The sequence below is a fragment of the Lepidochelys kempii genome, chromosome 8 (genome assembly GCF_965140265.1).
Source record: "Lepidochelys kempii isolate rLepKem1 chromosome 8, rLepKem1.hap2, whole genome shotgun sequence".
Taxonomy (NCBI): Eukaryota; Metazoa; Chordata; order Testudines; family Cheloniidae; genus Lepidochelys; species Lepidochelys kempii.
Genome location: NC_133263.1, coordinates 16,484,428 through 16,500,200, shown reverse-complemented (window position 1 = coordinate 16,500,200; position 15,773 = coordinate 16,484,428). Strand labels below are relative to the sequence as shown.

The window sequence follows — 15,773 nt, the reverse complement described above, 5'->3', positions numbered from 1 at the left end:
AACCAACAGTTTGCACATCAATAGAAACTTGTTAAAGCTTCAGCTTAATTCCCAAAAGATCCCATCCTCTGTTTGCAAGCTCTAGACGGGCTGAGCAGGTTTTTTCCTGCAATTGCAGCGGTGGCCTCTGTGGACTGTGCCAGGCCCAGGTCTGGGCATTGGAACGGAGAGCAGGCAGCCTGTCTCTGCTCTGCTCAGCCCAGGCAACATGGAGGATGGAGCCGCCTGAACTGAATACAGAAGGAACAAGAGTAAGACATAGGGATGTGGGGTGAGTAGACTGGATAAGAAGCCAGGGACAGGAGGGAAACTGGGAACCAGAGGAGCAGGGGAGACAGACATGACAAGGATCTAGGGCACAGGAAATCTGAGTTCTGACATTTCCCAACTTTGCAATCTTCATAAGATTTTTACCATTGTGTATGTGCATGCCTGTAATATATACACATGCTGTAGTATTGAACAGAATCGGCCCAAAATACAACAGTGTTACTATGACATTTTGGGCAGACAGAGAGGCAGGAGTTTAAACCGTTGGGGGGGGGGGCTTTTTAGTGAAGGGCTCTGTTGTCTCCTCTACTCCCAGTGCCCAACCCCGACTAGGAGGTTGGAAATCAAATCTGATCTCTTGCACAACACCACGGAGCACTGTGGCTGTGCACGCGGGATCACCCAGCGCACCTCATTTTGACAGGCGCGCGAATGAATTCTATTCAGTTTTGTAAACTAGCATTCAGGGGCCAAGGCTGGTACGTGGCAGAACACCAGGGGCCCCAGTTACTGCAGTCTTTGCTGAAAGTGGAAGCACCACACAATGATAGGTAAGACACAACAACAAACTGCTGTCCTTCATCAAATGGTTTCACAGGGCCGCATTTTTGACTTTTTTGAGGGGGGGGGGAGGGGGAAACAAGCACTGAGGTGTGTGGTGTTTTTTGGGAGTTTTCTGATGACTGTTTCAGAGAGAATTAAGCAAATTTGCATCCTTTGGAGAAAAACAGTAATCCTAATTAAAAAAAGGCAAACAAGCAATGCACATTTGATCTCCCAAACACAGGCACAAGTCCACCTGTTGGATACTAACCACATGTCTGGCTCTCAGGGGAGGAGGAAGTGCAAGTTCTCTCATCTATAGAAATCCCAATGTCTGCCACTGACCCAAAAAAAAAAAAAAAAGGGTGGGGGGGGGGTCCACAATTCTTAAGACAAGTCTTTGAAATACACGCTAAAAGTGTGATGCATTTAAAGACGGCTGTCTGCTTGCCAAGTCCTCCTGAGGATGCCTGACTCTCTGCACTTGCCACACCCAGCAGAATAAATTGCTATTTGGGGTTGTGCATTTAGTGTAGTGTCATCCACACACACAAAAAGAAAGCATTTGTTTTCATTTATGCCATAAAGCCTTCTGTTGAGTAGCACGCGGAAAGCTAATTATATATAGGGAAAATGCTAATTCTCTGTGCAAAACAGTCACACACATTCCCACACAGACTTTCCCCTTTACATACACTTACATTCTGTATGCTGATTGTCAGCTCTGTCTTGAAGTCGCTGAAGTCCTTTGCGAGTTCGTAACCATGATGGTAGAATGTGAAGAGCCCTTGCAGGAATGCCAGCAGCTGCAAAGGACCATATTCATCAATAGAGATCACCACCTTTTTCAAACTGATCGATGCTGAAGATGTCATTGAATGGAACAATGTTTTAGAGGGGCAGATTTTTGAAGGCATAAATTGGAACTAGTAAATTAGTTAACAGTCAGTGAAAGTTGGGCACTTATCTCCTATTGGTGCCTTTGGAAAAAAAAAAATCTCCCACTACACTTTGATAGGTGCACGTACAGAATTGAATCATTTAAGAGTTCTTGTACGGTGGAGCAAAATAAGCAATGCAGATGAGGGAAGAAGAGAGTGAAGATCCAGATGAGACTGAGGGAAGTTCTAGGGGTGTAAACTCTATTTTCTCTCTTCAAGAGAGGATAGGGACAGGCGATTCTGGCTGGAAGGGGCACAAAGGCCAAGTCCCTGTTGAAGAAACATTCAAGACGACAGCAAAACGCAGCCTAGGGCCCCCTAACGCCAGTCGAGGTCCAAACTATAGCAACTGCATTCTATGACCCCCTGAAAGCCAGTGCACACATTCCTCCATTCTCCAGCTCTCCCTCTGTCACGCCCTTTTAACAAAGGGAAGATACTATGAAACTGATTCCTGGAAATCAGAGAGAGAAATTCCTCCCTATTCCCCAGGATCTGTTACACAGGCTACATTCATTGAACACAACAATGTTAATTAATATTGCCCCTGGACAATCAATACCTTCCGTAGTATTAACTTGTGTGTCCTACTTCCATAAGGAATTGGGCTTCATTTCCCACCTCTGCCTCAAAGCAGCTCATTTTCCCTTTCAGGAAATGGATTACCACGAGGACTGGTTGAATCAATTTGGCTTACAAACCAACCCCAACCTTCATAGCAACCTCTAAACCAAAGAGGGAGTTCGGAAAAACATGCGGTGATTTATTGTTCTTTCCTGTGAACCTCTGCACCTCTGGGCTGAATCCCAGACTGGGGGTGTTAGTGATTCAGTATTATTGAAAAAAAAAACTTCTTTCCTTTTCTATCTAGGTACATATATGGCCCTCGTCACTGCAGCATCCAAGTGCCTCACAACCATTAGTGGATTTTATCTCAACATCCAGAAGAGGGTAATAAGTATTGCCCCATTTTACTGATGGAAAACTGAGGCACAAAAAAGTGCCAAAAGTCTTTGCTAAACTGGGAACTGAACCCTAGTCTCACTAGTCCCAGTTCAGCATCCAGTAGACCATCACTCCTTTCCATGAGCTTTCCTGCCTTCACTGATAGCTGATAATATATCAACCAAAATACTAGCATCTTGGGGTTTCGCCCAGAACCAGTTCCACTGGGATCCCCAAACGATTAATTTTTTGACCACAGAGATGAGTATCTAACTAAACAACCCTTCTTTTTTAGGCTCAATTTACCCTGCTGTTTCAAGTCCAATGTCCACAAATCCAATGCTCACAGAAGACTCCTCTATGATTCACTAACATACCATGTTGTACGGGACAAAGCAGGAGTCTGTCTAATCAACTCCTGTAGAATATCAAGCTGAGCTTTTTTGATAACTAGGCCTTCCACTCGTCTAGTAAAAATCCTGCATACAACCCCCTCCACATCCTTGAATAGTTCACCCATCACTTTATTGAGAAGTAGAGTCATGCCTTGTCAGAGTAAACCAGGCAATAAGCAGCTAGTGCTAAGGTCGTACCGTCTTTTGGTTTATTCTTCTCTTAAAAGGACTGAAATAGGGTTTTATCAAATCCCTCAGAGGTGCTTCACCAGGCATAACATCTGAGCACATGTACAGGTAAGACTCTTCTACTTAATTTTTATTCTTGTATCTTTTCTTTAGTCCTATTTTTTCTCTTCTTCTCTCTCTAGGACTCCATTAATCTCAGATGCTACTATCATTATTGGCTTTTATTTTCCCTTTAACAGATAAACTTTTGAACCAGGTTTTCATTCGCCAGTTGACCACTGTCTAATAATGAGCCTCTCGTCCGTAAGACTTCACCCTGGTGGAAATTCTTGTAGAATCCATCAGAGTTTTGTGCACAGTGAACAAGACGCTAACAACTCCATCTCCACTAGCCTGTGCCCTTTCACGATTGGTACCCAAGCCTTTCTGTGAGCACAATGGGGAAAATGTCTTTGGGAAGGTTGGTTTCTACAAGCAGAGTCCAGGGTCTGGGTTAAAGTCAGCTGGGGGACTTACCCCCTTTTTGTTCCTGCTTAGAACTTATTTCACATACCTATCCTAAATTCTATCCCTTAAGGAAGAGGCCTTGCTGACTAAAACGTGTGGTTGTTTTCTTCTCTGCAGTGTCATTCCATTAGCTTGCAAATCCAGCTGGTCTCCACTGGTTTCTACAGACAACCAGTAGCTCAGACAACCTAATATTCTGTTCCTAAACTTAGCTGACAGCTGGAACCTGTTGACAATTTTCACCTGAAATTTCCAAGAGGGTCATCCCCACCCCTGCATTCTTCTCTTCTCTCTGTCTCTTGATAAGTGCCTTAAGGGTTAAAGTTCCAGCAACCTGAGGTGTCTAGTCACCCACTAGAACACACGTCATACTTCGGGTACTGCAGTTGCTGTTTGTCAGACGGTTCTGGAACAGCAGAGACACCAGGCCTTCCATCCAAACAAAATAGAAACTGTTTCACAAAATCAGTGCTTCAGACAAACCTTCTATACTGTAAAGTAATTTAGTGGCCAACAACGTTCAGCAGGCAAAGAAACTTTGAATATTTACTTACAGGTTCCACGAATTCAAACATTTTCCTCTCCTGGACTTCTTGCACCTTGAAGACATACTCAAGGGAGACTTCATAAAAATGCTGTCGAACCAGGTCCACCTGGCTGTCTGCCTGTGAGCACCATGGGGATTAGAGAGGAAATACAGTATAACTACTGACTGAACATTTAGTTTCAAGATCACAAGACATCTGGGTCTAATGAGAACGTGCCCATACAGAACGTAAATTTCGTACCAGATACCAAAGCAGGGCTAAGCAGATGGCAGGGAGATTACATACAAACCTAATTCGCATGAAGACACACTTTCTTCATCTGAAAATTACGTATTTAATTATTTTTGTGCTCTTATGTCTATGACAGCTGGGTGGACAACAGTAAAAGCAATAAATACATGAAGACTATGAAGTACAAAGTAGCTTTCCCAGCTCCTCTGCCCCAACCAGCAAATCCATGATAAGAAGAGTCCCTCAAGTAATATTCTATAGTCAAATAAATACTCAGATAGCCTAGTATACATCTTGCACTTCACCATGAAGCCCAGTGAGCTCTAGCTTTGATGAACCAGCAGAAGGAAAGCGCATTGTCCTTTGACAGTGGTTTGACTACAAGGCCCAAGAGAGCATGACTGGCGACCATCCTTAGCCACCATGATGGTGCATCCGGACACATACGTATGTACCAGGATGGAACTACATCACTCTTATGTGAAACACCATCCTCTTTTTTAACATGCAGAGGAATTAAGGTGGCCTTCAGAGCTCTGCTCCTAGAAACCTGCTGACTCTCTTTCTTTTGTGACTGTGGATTCAGTTCTTCCCAATGATCAAAACTGGATATGGTCAGCTCCCAAACCAAGGGGACACCCAAATAAAAATAAAATGACTCAGTAACTTTGTAATCGATGTACTCCTTCTCTGTCCTACCTCATTTAAGGATTGCATAGCACTTAAAACCTCACAATCAGAACTTTGCGAAGTAGTTAAAGACTACTGCCCCCATTTTACAGATGGGGACCTGGAGGTCAGAGAGGCTATGGGCTGTTTTTCTAAGCACCACAGTCCCCACTGAAATCAAATGTAGGTGCTAGACACTGGGGGTGAAGGGGGATTTAGATGCTAAATTACTTGCCTGGGGTCCTCAGAAAGCCAGTAGCAGAACTAGGAATCCAGGTCTTGCTTTACAAAGTATAAGGATTATTACACTAAATAAATTCATTACAGCCCCTTTATTTACTCAATTGTTTCCTTTGCCTCTGCTGTGCCGGTGTGCCCTCCACTGCAATTACAAAACAACAGTTTTCAGAGAATTCTAGAAGTGAATGGCAAGAAAGGCCAGTTAGATCATCTAGTCCATCCTCACTCAGTGCAGGGCTGTTTTCTATGGCCTTGTCTACACTAGTATAGCTCAGTCCACACTAGGGGTTGTAACAGTTTAACGACATCAATTAAAAATACCCACAGCCTTACCAACATAATTATACAGGTATAACTTTCCAGACTAATAGTACCTTGCACAGAGTTTGGCCATAGCAAGACCGCTGGGAAGTCAACACCAGGGTAATTTGAGAAGAGCAATCTACCCCAGGGGGACATACCAGACATTGTGCTCAATACAGAGCCTAACATGCGGCTGCTTTTACTTTTGCAGACCATTGGTGGTAATTACTTCCTTTTTAATAGGAACTTATCCCTATTAATCTGGGACAAAATCATGAAATGGGTTATTTCCATGACCAGCCTGTAATATTTGTCATGTGTGTCCATAATGCAGATACCGAGGTATTTAGCAAAGTGAGCTCTGAACACGAGAAAACGTGATACAGTATATTGGACTTGCCAGCAATTAAATGGCAAATTAGACTTCCTGTGCTGTGTAAACTGTCCAACAGCCAGAGCTGTAGAGCTAAAGAGAATTCCCAGGTTCTCTCCCCCTTCCCTTTACTATAACCATTGTACATGAAGATATTTCACTCTCCCAGGTGTATTGGCAGTAAGAGGAAGTTGGTACAAAGTGAAGGGTTTCCCTTTCCCACACATGAATTACTGTCTCTTAGTAGGTCGGGCCTTACAATGCAGCTATATAGTGCCAATAAGGCACAGTACACCCTCTTCTAAAGTTACCACCACGCCACCAACTGCATACTTTTCAACATGCATCTGTCATTCCTCTGGCTGACTTCCCCTCTCTGGAATCCCAGTTCACAAGCTAAGAAAATAAGTTGTACTACTTTTATATGCCATGAAGAACCAAAGCCAACATTTTCAAACATGGAGGCCTAGAGTTAGATGCCCCATTCCAATTTAAGGCACCTAAAGGGCCATGACTTTCAAAGAGGGTCTGCTTACATAACTCGTTCTGTATTTTTTAAATCAACGGGAGCTGTGGGTGCTGCATACCTGTGAAAATCAGGCCTTTTATTTGGGTGCCTAAACATGGAATGAGGTGCCTTACTTTTATGCAAGCAAGTCTGAAAGCATGGGCCTATACTATCTAAGTATTCTCTTCTTTGCAATAGGCCCCCAAACCAAAGTTGAACATAAAAAAATCTCCACCAGATGGCACTGGTATTCAGGGCTGCTACCCTGATCTCCTCTACAGCTCTTTACTGCAGTTACGTTGGAGCAATACCAACACAGTATCTACTGCCATTATTAGGCTTTTCCTTGGAGAAAGGTACCCTAATGCTCAAGGAACACTCATTTTAAATGGCATAACGCGTTCTATACCACTTTCCCTCCCCGCTCTAAAACGGAATCCTCCCACTCCAATAAGGCACAGCATTGAACATGCAGTACTTCGAACGCTTAAAGTAAAATGGTGACGAAGGAGCAACTAGATCACAATATTTAGCAGCCTGATACAACAAACCATGACCACGACTGAGGCCCGAGGGCACTGCTGTATTATAAGTAATAAACAACAGACTATCCATGCTCTCCAGCAGGGGCAGATTAATCAGGACTTACAACTGGCTTGTGCAGTCCTGTGAATCAGGAGACAAATGTGGATAATTACGGGGATTTATGGGGGGATGGGTTTGATTGACTTTAGATTTTAGAAAGGCAAGTAATTATTATTTATTATTTGTATTCTCATATTGCCGAGCAGCCCCAGCCATGGAGTAGGACCCTATTGTCCTAGACGCTATACAAACACAGAATAAAAACACAGTCCCTGTCACAAAAAACTTACAAGCTTTGGCCAAGATCTCTTTCACAGAAGTCATTCTCTAAGGCCAATAAATGGATAATGCCCCGGGCAGATCAAAAAACAGACCTTAGGGAAGCTCAGGGAGCACTGAAGTTCACAGGAGTGACTTTGGGTATGTCTACATTGAGGAGAAAAAAAAAAAAAAGAGAGAGCCCTCCCCCTCCTGCACACGCACACACACATGGTAGCAGAGAGCTTCAGAGACCGGGTCTACAGACTCAGGCTCATGCTACACCACTAAAAATACTGGTGTAGACATTCCGGTTTAGGCTAGAACTCTGGGTCTGAAGCCAGAGCACCAGCTCCAGTCCCAGCCCAAGCCAAAACATCCACTCAGCTGTTTTTACAGCCATAGCACAAGCCCTGCAAGCCCGAGTCCGTAGACCTGGAATCCGAGGCTTTCCACTGTGGTGGAAGGGGGTGGGGGCGTGTCATTTTTTGGTTGGTTTGCAGTGTAGATGTACCCTTACCTAGTGTTTGGCACAGTAAATTGTTGTTAATTAGATAGCTTCCATCTGAATTAGAGGGTTTTATGCAGTTTTGAAACATTAATGAATTAAGCTCACAATATTTCCTGTTTATTAGGTATTAATGAGCCCATTTTACGGGCTAGGAAATTGAGGCACAAAGCAGGGAAGCAACTTAGCAAAGTTGATACAGGATGTCTGTGGCAGACCCAGGAGTAAGACTCTAGTCTCCTGATATCCTGTGCTTTTAACCACAAACTGTCTCTCCCTGCCTAGTCATTGTCCTTTTGGTGGTATCTTGGATTCATTTTACCACAACAGAGAGAAAAACCCATCATTCTCGGTCAGCATGAACATATCCATTTTACAGCCACACGGTGGGTTCTGCTAGTTGTAGATAGAGATCATGACTCAGGAGAATGCCAGAAGTTGAAAACAAGAGCTTGCTCTCACCTCTTGAAGTTGGGATTCTTTCTTCTTAGAAGACAAGTTTAAGTGCTTTTCCAAGACACCACAATACTTCTCCGTCTCCTTGTCGTATTTCTTCTTAGCATCCTACCAAAAAAACCCAAACACCACGAAACAAATGTCACATGAAACCATCAAGAGCAGGCACATGACACTGGCTCCTTAGGGGCCCAACACCAAGACAATGATATTACTGGTGATACCACAGCAGCTAGGAGTCCAAGTCATGAACCAAGACTCTACTGTGCTCGGCACTGTTCAAACACAGACCAAAAATCGTCCCTGCCCCAAACAGCTTACATTCTAAGCGCCAGACAAGAGACGACAGGTGCAAGGAAACAACATGAGACAATGCTGGTCAGCACAAGGGGCAGTGGTCTCAGCACACCAGCAGCCTCGCTGTGGTCAACTGAATGTGAACGAACCATTTCCAACAGGGAATGTAGTTCCAATGTAACACGGTCTCATCAAAGGAATTTTAACCAACATGTGTCTATGAAAACTAAGGGGGGAAATAATGGAGTGCTTCTAAAGAACCAAGAACAGTGGAGTTCACCATGCTACAATACTGAAAGAAAAGAACTGCCTAGGTGACTTATTTTCCCCCTAAACAGCAAATATGCCAAAGTCAGTGCAGAAAGTCACAAACTGCACATTCCTTTTCTGTCCCCAGGAAGAAAAGTACAAAGTCAGTCAATAGCAGGAGCCAAATTCATCTCTGACGTAAGCAGGCGAAAAGGGATTTTTCTCTTTTACAAGATCTGAACTGGGCCCAGTGGTTTCAGTGGGATCTGCAATTTTGAAAAAGTCTGCTGAACTCAAACCTTAGAGGTGACACAAATGTACCTGGAAATTCAGCATGTTATTTCACACAAACAATGCATTCACTATGTGGCTCAGTAATAGAGAATGCACTGTAATCAAAGCTCTCTCCTACGAGCACTGTAAAATAACCAGAGCTACCACTGCAGGTGCCTCCTCATGGATGTTACTGACATTTATCAGCCACAGCCATTTTGTTGCAATACCCACCAGCGGACACCACCATCTCACACACATGGAGAAGGAAAAAAGCCCCATACTAATCTGAAACAGATTAAGAAAAAATTGGCATGAAATTCTAGAGCCCCTTCTAAATATTCTGGTAATGTAATATTTTTAAATCTGTGCAGTGCCATGGGGCTACTCCAGTCGCTGCTCTAAAAAGAGACCAATTGCTAATAACGTCCCATCAGGAACCAAGTCCAGTAGCTCCCATAGCTCTTATCAGCACCAGAATTCACACCTACCATACAGGAGGCAGCAGAATCTCCTCCCTCAGCACAGTAAGTGTTTCCCAAGGTCCTGGCCACTTCCCCAGGTGCTGAGAGGATCCCAGAGGAATCTTCTGAAGTTAAGGAGCGTTTACAATTCTGGTTAAATGCCAACAGAGACACTTTGGCTGAATATACTAGCTCTTTCTCTTTCCCTCTTTGGAATAAATACTCCACTTGCTACCCCCAACATAAAACAGCAATGCACACAAACTGCCAGCCCATCATAATACAATGAGCCATATCCTTCAAAGGTCTATGGAGATTAACAAGGTCTGGATCTGCACAGGTAGTTTGCCTTCTTTGCACCCACAGCTGACACCCTGCTAAGGCACTGCTCTGAGGGACAGCACAACCATCTCCATAATATCGGATACCTACAACAGTCCATTTCTGAAGGATCTTTTTCAGCTACAGACTTCTCCCTAAAGCAGCATAGGAATTGCCATACTAGACCAAGCTACTGTGCCTTTCACAACAGGTTTCTAATCTAGCAGAGACCCCTCCATGCTGCCCCTACATGCTACTGAATACAGGTATTGAAACTCATACACATTAGCTTATGTTTCCTGCAGGCAGAAACAGGTTGTTATAGTAACAGGAGAGCAGCAGACAGAAGACAAAGCTGCAATTTTAATTTCAGTGAAAAGACAGGAAAGAGGCAAAAACCATGGCTTGTGCTTCAATAGCAGCCATGACAGATACTGGTTCTGTAGTCATCTATTTGAGATTTGCCCTGTTTAGCAAAGCTCTTCTAAATTAAAACTGAATACGTTCCGGTTACACAGTAGGGATGAGGGAATCGACCTGCACAAAACTGAACCCATTCCAGTTATACATATGGGATGTGGGGAATCGATCTGGAGAAAAAAAAAATCAGTTGAGAACTTCATCTAAGTAATGCAAACTTTGCTTGAGGTTTGAATTAATTAAAAAAAAAAGTTTGCTTAACTTTGTGTTCACTTGGTCCTCGTCCTATGCCACCTGCTTTCAAACAGGGTCAGATGTACCAAAGGACCATGATCAGGGCTAGAAGTCTGAATGACCCCACTGCCAGAGCAGAGAGGTTCAGATAAGAATTTAAACAGAAGGCGTGAAACTTTTGGAAGCTCTTCCCTCCCATGGGTGACCTCCTCACATCCAGTAGATGGTACAGGTCTGCATGTACAAATCCCCTGGCTCCCTCAAAACTGAGCTGGTCATCGCTATGCACATTTCAATCAAATTTCGTTTCGGGGGTGGGGGGAAACTAGGGAAAGTATTCATTACATTTTTACCCTTTTCAGGCCTTTCTAGTTGTGAGCGTGTGCAGAAATTGCAGTCAATTCACAGTGCACAGCTGACTTACCTTAGCAGCACCAATTTGCTCCTTGCGGAATTTCTCCAGTGGAGTGATCAGGACCTCACCAGCATTCTCAATCTGATGAGATAAAGGCACAGATTATCATCATCTCTCCAGCATTGTCTACTCACACTTGCTTGGTTATTAACTGCTTTGTAACTGTCCAATTTAGGGTTAAGATCTTCAGGGCAGCAATCTTCCGTTCCTATGCATTTATACAAGGCAGAATTCACATTTCAATGCAAAGTGGTTTAAACCTGTCCAAGTCTAAAAAACAAAATGAAGAACCACTTTGTCTTTGATCAGAGGATCTCAAAACGCTTTGCAAACATTAACTCCCCTGTCAGAGACAGGGTCATCACCCCGCTTCACAAATGGATAAACTGAGGCACATAGAGGGGGGCGGTAATTTGCCCATCATATGGAGAAAAGTCATTGCAGAGTCAAGTACATGGTCAGTAGCAAAGCCAGAGTCTACAAATTCCAAAGCCCTAATTCATTTACTGACCAACACTTGTGACCTCTTAAATTCTTCCAGAGAAAGCTGCCCAGCTCACACTCCCAGCCAACCTACATCTTCTGTTGTCTAGGAATTCAGAAGCAAGCCTGTTAAGCCATTTACCCTGGATGCTCCCCATTACGCCAGTGCACAGCAGGGTACACCTTGCATGCACCAGGGTTACTCAGTTTAAAACACCAAATGTGAAAATGAAAGTAGTGAACGTTCTTTACAGCATAAAGCCAGCCAGGTGGAAAATCTGCAGATACAAGCGAGGACCCAATTTCCTTCCCAAAATAGAAAACCCACAGGTTATCGCACTGCTGGGAGGAACGAAACACATCGTATCTTAACCTAAAGCAGCTTCTGCACTTGACGGCAGCAGAGACACCACACTGAGAGTGAAAGCAAAAATGTACCAACAGCCTGAAAAGAATAATTGGGCCTGTGTTCCGTCAATGTGGGGCCTGTTAGATTAAGTCACAGCTCGTTGTGACTTGCTGCCCCCCGGCATACTGCCGAGACTCAGTCCCTAAGAATAAATATTCCCATTCTTTCAGGCATAAAACCCAGTAATCCTGGCTAGTTAGCTACACAGTGGCCCGTGGCCAAAACAGGCAAGAGGGACTCGCATAACAGCTTTGCACCCCACCCCTATAGAAGTCATGCAGCCAGCCCCTTCTCCCTCTAGTACATAGGTCAGGAGGAGTCATCACTGCATCCGTAATAGAACCTAATACCCATTTGAAAGTTGCCAAGACCTAGTGAAGGGACTCTGGTCAGCCCATTTCATGCCACAAGCCCACATCTCAAAATCAGTTCAATGCACCCACCAGTTTCAATTCACCACAGACCTCAGGCCGAGGTACCTAAAGCCCCGCTTTACTCTCCAGCCTATGTGAGCAGACGATAGGCGTCTCTCAACACCATAGTGACCCTGAACTCCTTGCCAACCCTCCCCTTTATCAAAGGATCATACAGAAGAAGGTTTAACTCAGAAGCCATAAGCCTCAAAGTCCATACCATGCGCATTCGCTCATCTTCGAGATTCCGGAGAACGGTGGCAAATTCTTGCAGGGATTTTGCTGAAAGAGACACACCAGCAGATTCAGTATATAAAATGGGCTGTAAAGTCTCTAAAGTTAAAGAAGTTTGGGCTACACATTTCCAGCAGTTAGTTACTCCTAACACAAAATACCAGGCAGTCGAGCTAGATCATGCTGTTACATCCTTACTTTATTAGCAGGTTGGCTGTTCATTAATATCTGCTAATAAGAGCAAAGAATTGGCTTTTGAATTTTGTTGGAATATATTCACGAGTAGCTGCATGCAGGTCTCTTCTGAACAAGTGCATGGAACTCCCTTGTGGCACAGCTATACTGTTAGTGGGATATGAAGCAGTATTTGCAGCCTTGCATGTACAAGTCTGCTCCAGGTTCGAATTCATAGAATCATAGAATATCAGGGTTGGAAGGGAGCTCAAGAGGTCATCTAGTCCAACCCCCTGCTCAAAACAGGACCAATCCCCAATTAAATCATCCCAGCCAGGGCTTTGTCAAGCCTGAGCTTAAAAACTTCTAAGGAAGGAGATTCTACCACCTCCATAGGTAACGCATTCCAGTGTTTCACCACCCTCCCAGTGAAAAAGTTTTTCCTAATATGCAACCTAAACCTCCCCCACTGCAACTTGAGACCATTACTCCTTGTCCTATCCTCTTCTACCACTGAGAATAGTCTAGAATCATCTTCTCTGGAACCACCTCTCAGGTAGTTGAAAGCAGCTATCAAATCCCCCCTCATTCTTCTCTTCTGCAGACTAAACAATCCCAGTTCCCTCAGCCTCTCCTCAGAAGTCATGTGTTCCAGACCCCTAATCATTTTTGTTGCCCTTCGCTGGACTCGCTCCAATTTATCCACATCCTTCTTGTAGTGTGGGGCCCAAAACTGGACACAGTACTCCAGATGAGGCCTCACCAATGTCGAATAGAGGGGGACGATCACGTCCCTCGATCTGCTCGCTATGCCCCTACTTATACATCCCAAAATGCCATTGGCCTTCTTAGCAACAAGGGCACACTGCTGACTCATATCCAGCTTCTCGTCCACTGTCACCCCTAGGTCCTTTTCCGCACAACTGCTGCCTAGCCATTCGGTCCCTAGTCTGTAGCGGTGCATTGGGTTCTTCCGTCCTAAGTGCAGGACCCTGCACTTATCCTTATTGAACCTCATCAGATTTCTTTTGGCCCAATCCTCCAATTTGTCCAGGTCCCTCTGTATCCTATCCCTGCCCTCCAGCAGATCTACCACTCCTCCTAGTTTAGTATCATCCGCAAATTTGCTGAGAGTGCAATCCACACCATCCTCCAGATCATTTATGAAGAGATTGAACAAAACCGGCCCCAGGACCGACCCCTGGGGCACTCCACTTGACACCGGCTGCCAATTAGACATGGAGCCATTGATCACTACCCGTTGAGCCCGACAATCTAGCCAACTTTCTACCCACCTTATAGTGCATTCATCCAGCCCATACTTCCTTAACTTGCTGACAAGAATACTGTGGGAAACCGTGTCAAAAGCTTTGCTAAAGTCAAGAAACAATACATCCACTGCTTTCCCTTCATCTACAAAACCAGTAATCTCATCATAGAAGGCGATTAGATTAGTCAGGCATGACCTTCCCTTGGTGAATCCATGCTAACTGTTCCTGATCACTTTCCTCTCATGTAAGTGCTTCAGGATTTATTCTTTGAGACCTGCTCCATGATTTTTCCGGGGACTGAGGTGAGGCTGACTGGCCTGTAGTTCCCAGGATCCTCCTTCTTCCCTTTTTTAAAGATTGGCACTACATTAGCCTTTTTCCAGTCATCTGGGACTTCCCCCGTTCGCCACAAGTTTTCAAAGATAATGGCCAATGGCTCTGCAATCACAGCCGCCAATTCCTTTAGCATTTTATTGCACTTTGTTGCAAATTTATTTATTTATGTCACCTGGAAAACCAATCAATTCAGATTTGTTTCTGTCCTTATATTTTAGTGACATAGACACAAAGAGGAAATTCTGAACTGTGGACTTTTCCAGTGGTGCTGGAAAGCTGGTCTACCTGAGCAGAACCATGGTTGGGAGGAACAATATATACAGCCTGGCTTTTCCCTAGTATATCTTCCCAAAAACAACCCATAGGCCCTTAAATTAGGCTGCTAGACATGTACAGCCATGATCTGGCAAGTTTATTGTGCAATCCCCCACTCCCAGACCCTTGGGGATGGACTGGATGACTCAATAGCTCTTTTTCATCTCTATTATTGACAGTTAACCATAAAAAAAAAAAAACACACCGATTTGTAAGAAGTACAGCCACAAAACTATACTCCCAGCCCCACAGAAAAAGAGGTGTTGCATTAGTCTTGAAAGTGAGCTACCCAATGGGCAATTCTTTATCCTCTGCTGGGTCTGTCTCACAGGGGATCTAGGGCATCTCACCTAGGATGTGAGGTATGACCAGTACACTTGGTCATCTCATCTGACAAGCCCTTTCACTGCCTAAGTGAGACTGGGGTTTGGTTAAAAAAATAAATAAATAAAAATCATTGATTTAAGGTCAGTTGAAATAGGACACTCTTACTAAAGATGAGACTTAAATCCAGTTTAGTTATATAGACTCCTGTTTGTGTGTATAAAGCCTGACGGATCAACCTGGATAGGAGGGGGCTAATGGTGGTTAGCTGGGAAAAAACACCTAGAGGAGCTAGAACTAGAACTAGCTGCTCCTTTGCACGAAAGTAAAAGGCCATGTTTTGTTACCAGGATCACAACCTGAGGAATCCAACTGGATCCTCATCTCCTTCTGTTTGTCCAGATAGCAGTGGCCAGGCGTGCTTTTTTCAACACTGCTTAGCAAGAAGGTTGCTTCTCTTTTGGATCAGGAACTTGCTATATTTAGCCATGCCTATGTCCCACCAGATTCACTGCTTTAAAATGGGAAGGGGCTAGTGGCAGGGTATTGCCGATGAAAAGCCCTGGACTCTGGAACTCTCTTTCCCTGGGCTTGACAGAGCCAACTTCAGGGCAAACTGCAAGATTCCAATTTCGCTGGGCTTCACACAAGGGCTGGGTTAAAAGGGAGATA

The 15,773-nt window shown here is 44.2% G+C and overlaps 1 protein-coding gene across 15 annotated transcripts in view; it reads right to left on the bottom strand.

Moving 5' to 3' along the window:
- The window catches only part of ARHGAP26 (Rho GTPase activating protein 26), a 327,129-nt gene that overhangs the window by 225,533 nt on the left and 85,823 nt on the right, over positions 1–15,773 (bottom strand). For 14 of the 15 annotated variants that reach the window (XR_012160231.1, XR_012160232.1, XR_012160233.1 and 11 more), the window contains 5 exons: positions 12,668–12,729; positions 11,152–11,223; positions 8,476–8,577; positions 4,345–4,455; positions 1,515–1,619 (listed from right to left, as the gene is read on the bottom strand). Coding sequence is in view for 8 of the 15 variants with exons in the window: in XM_073355709.1 (XP_073211810.1) it covers positions 1,515–1,619; positions 4,345–4,455; positions 8,476–8,577; positions 11,152–11,223; positions 12,668–12,729 (452 nt within the window). In the remaining 7 variants the exon portion in view is untranslated. The remainder of the gene's footprint in view (positions 1–1,514; positions 1,620–4,344; positions 4,456–8,475; positions 8,578–11,151; positions 11,224–12,667; positions 12,730–15,773) is intronic. The other variant, XM_073355711.1, reaches the window with a different exon arrangement.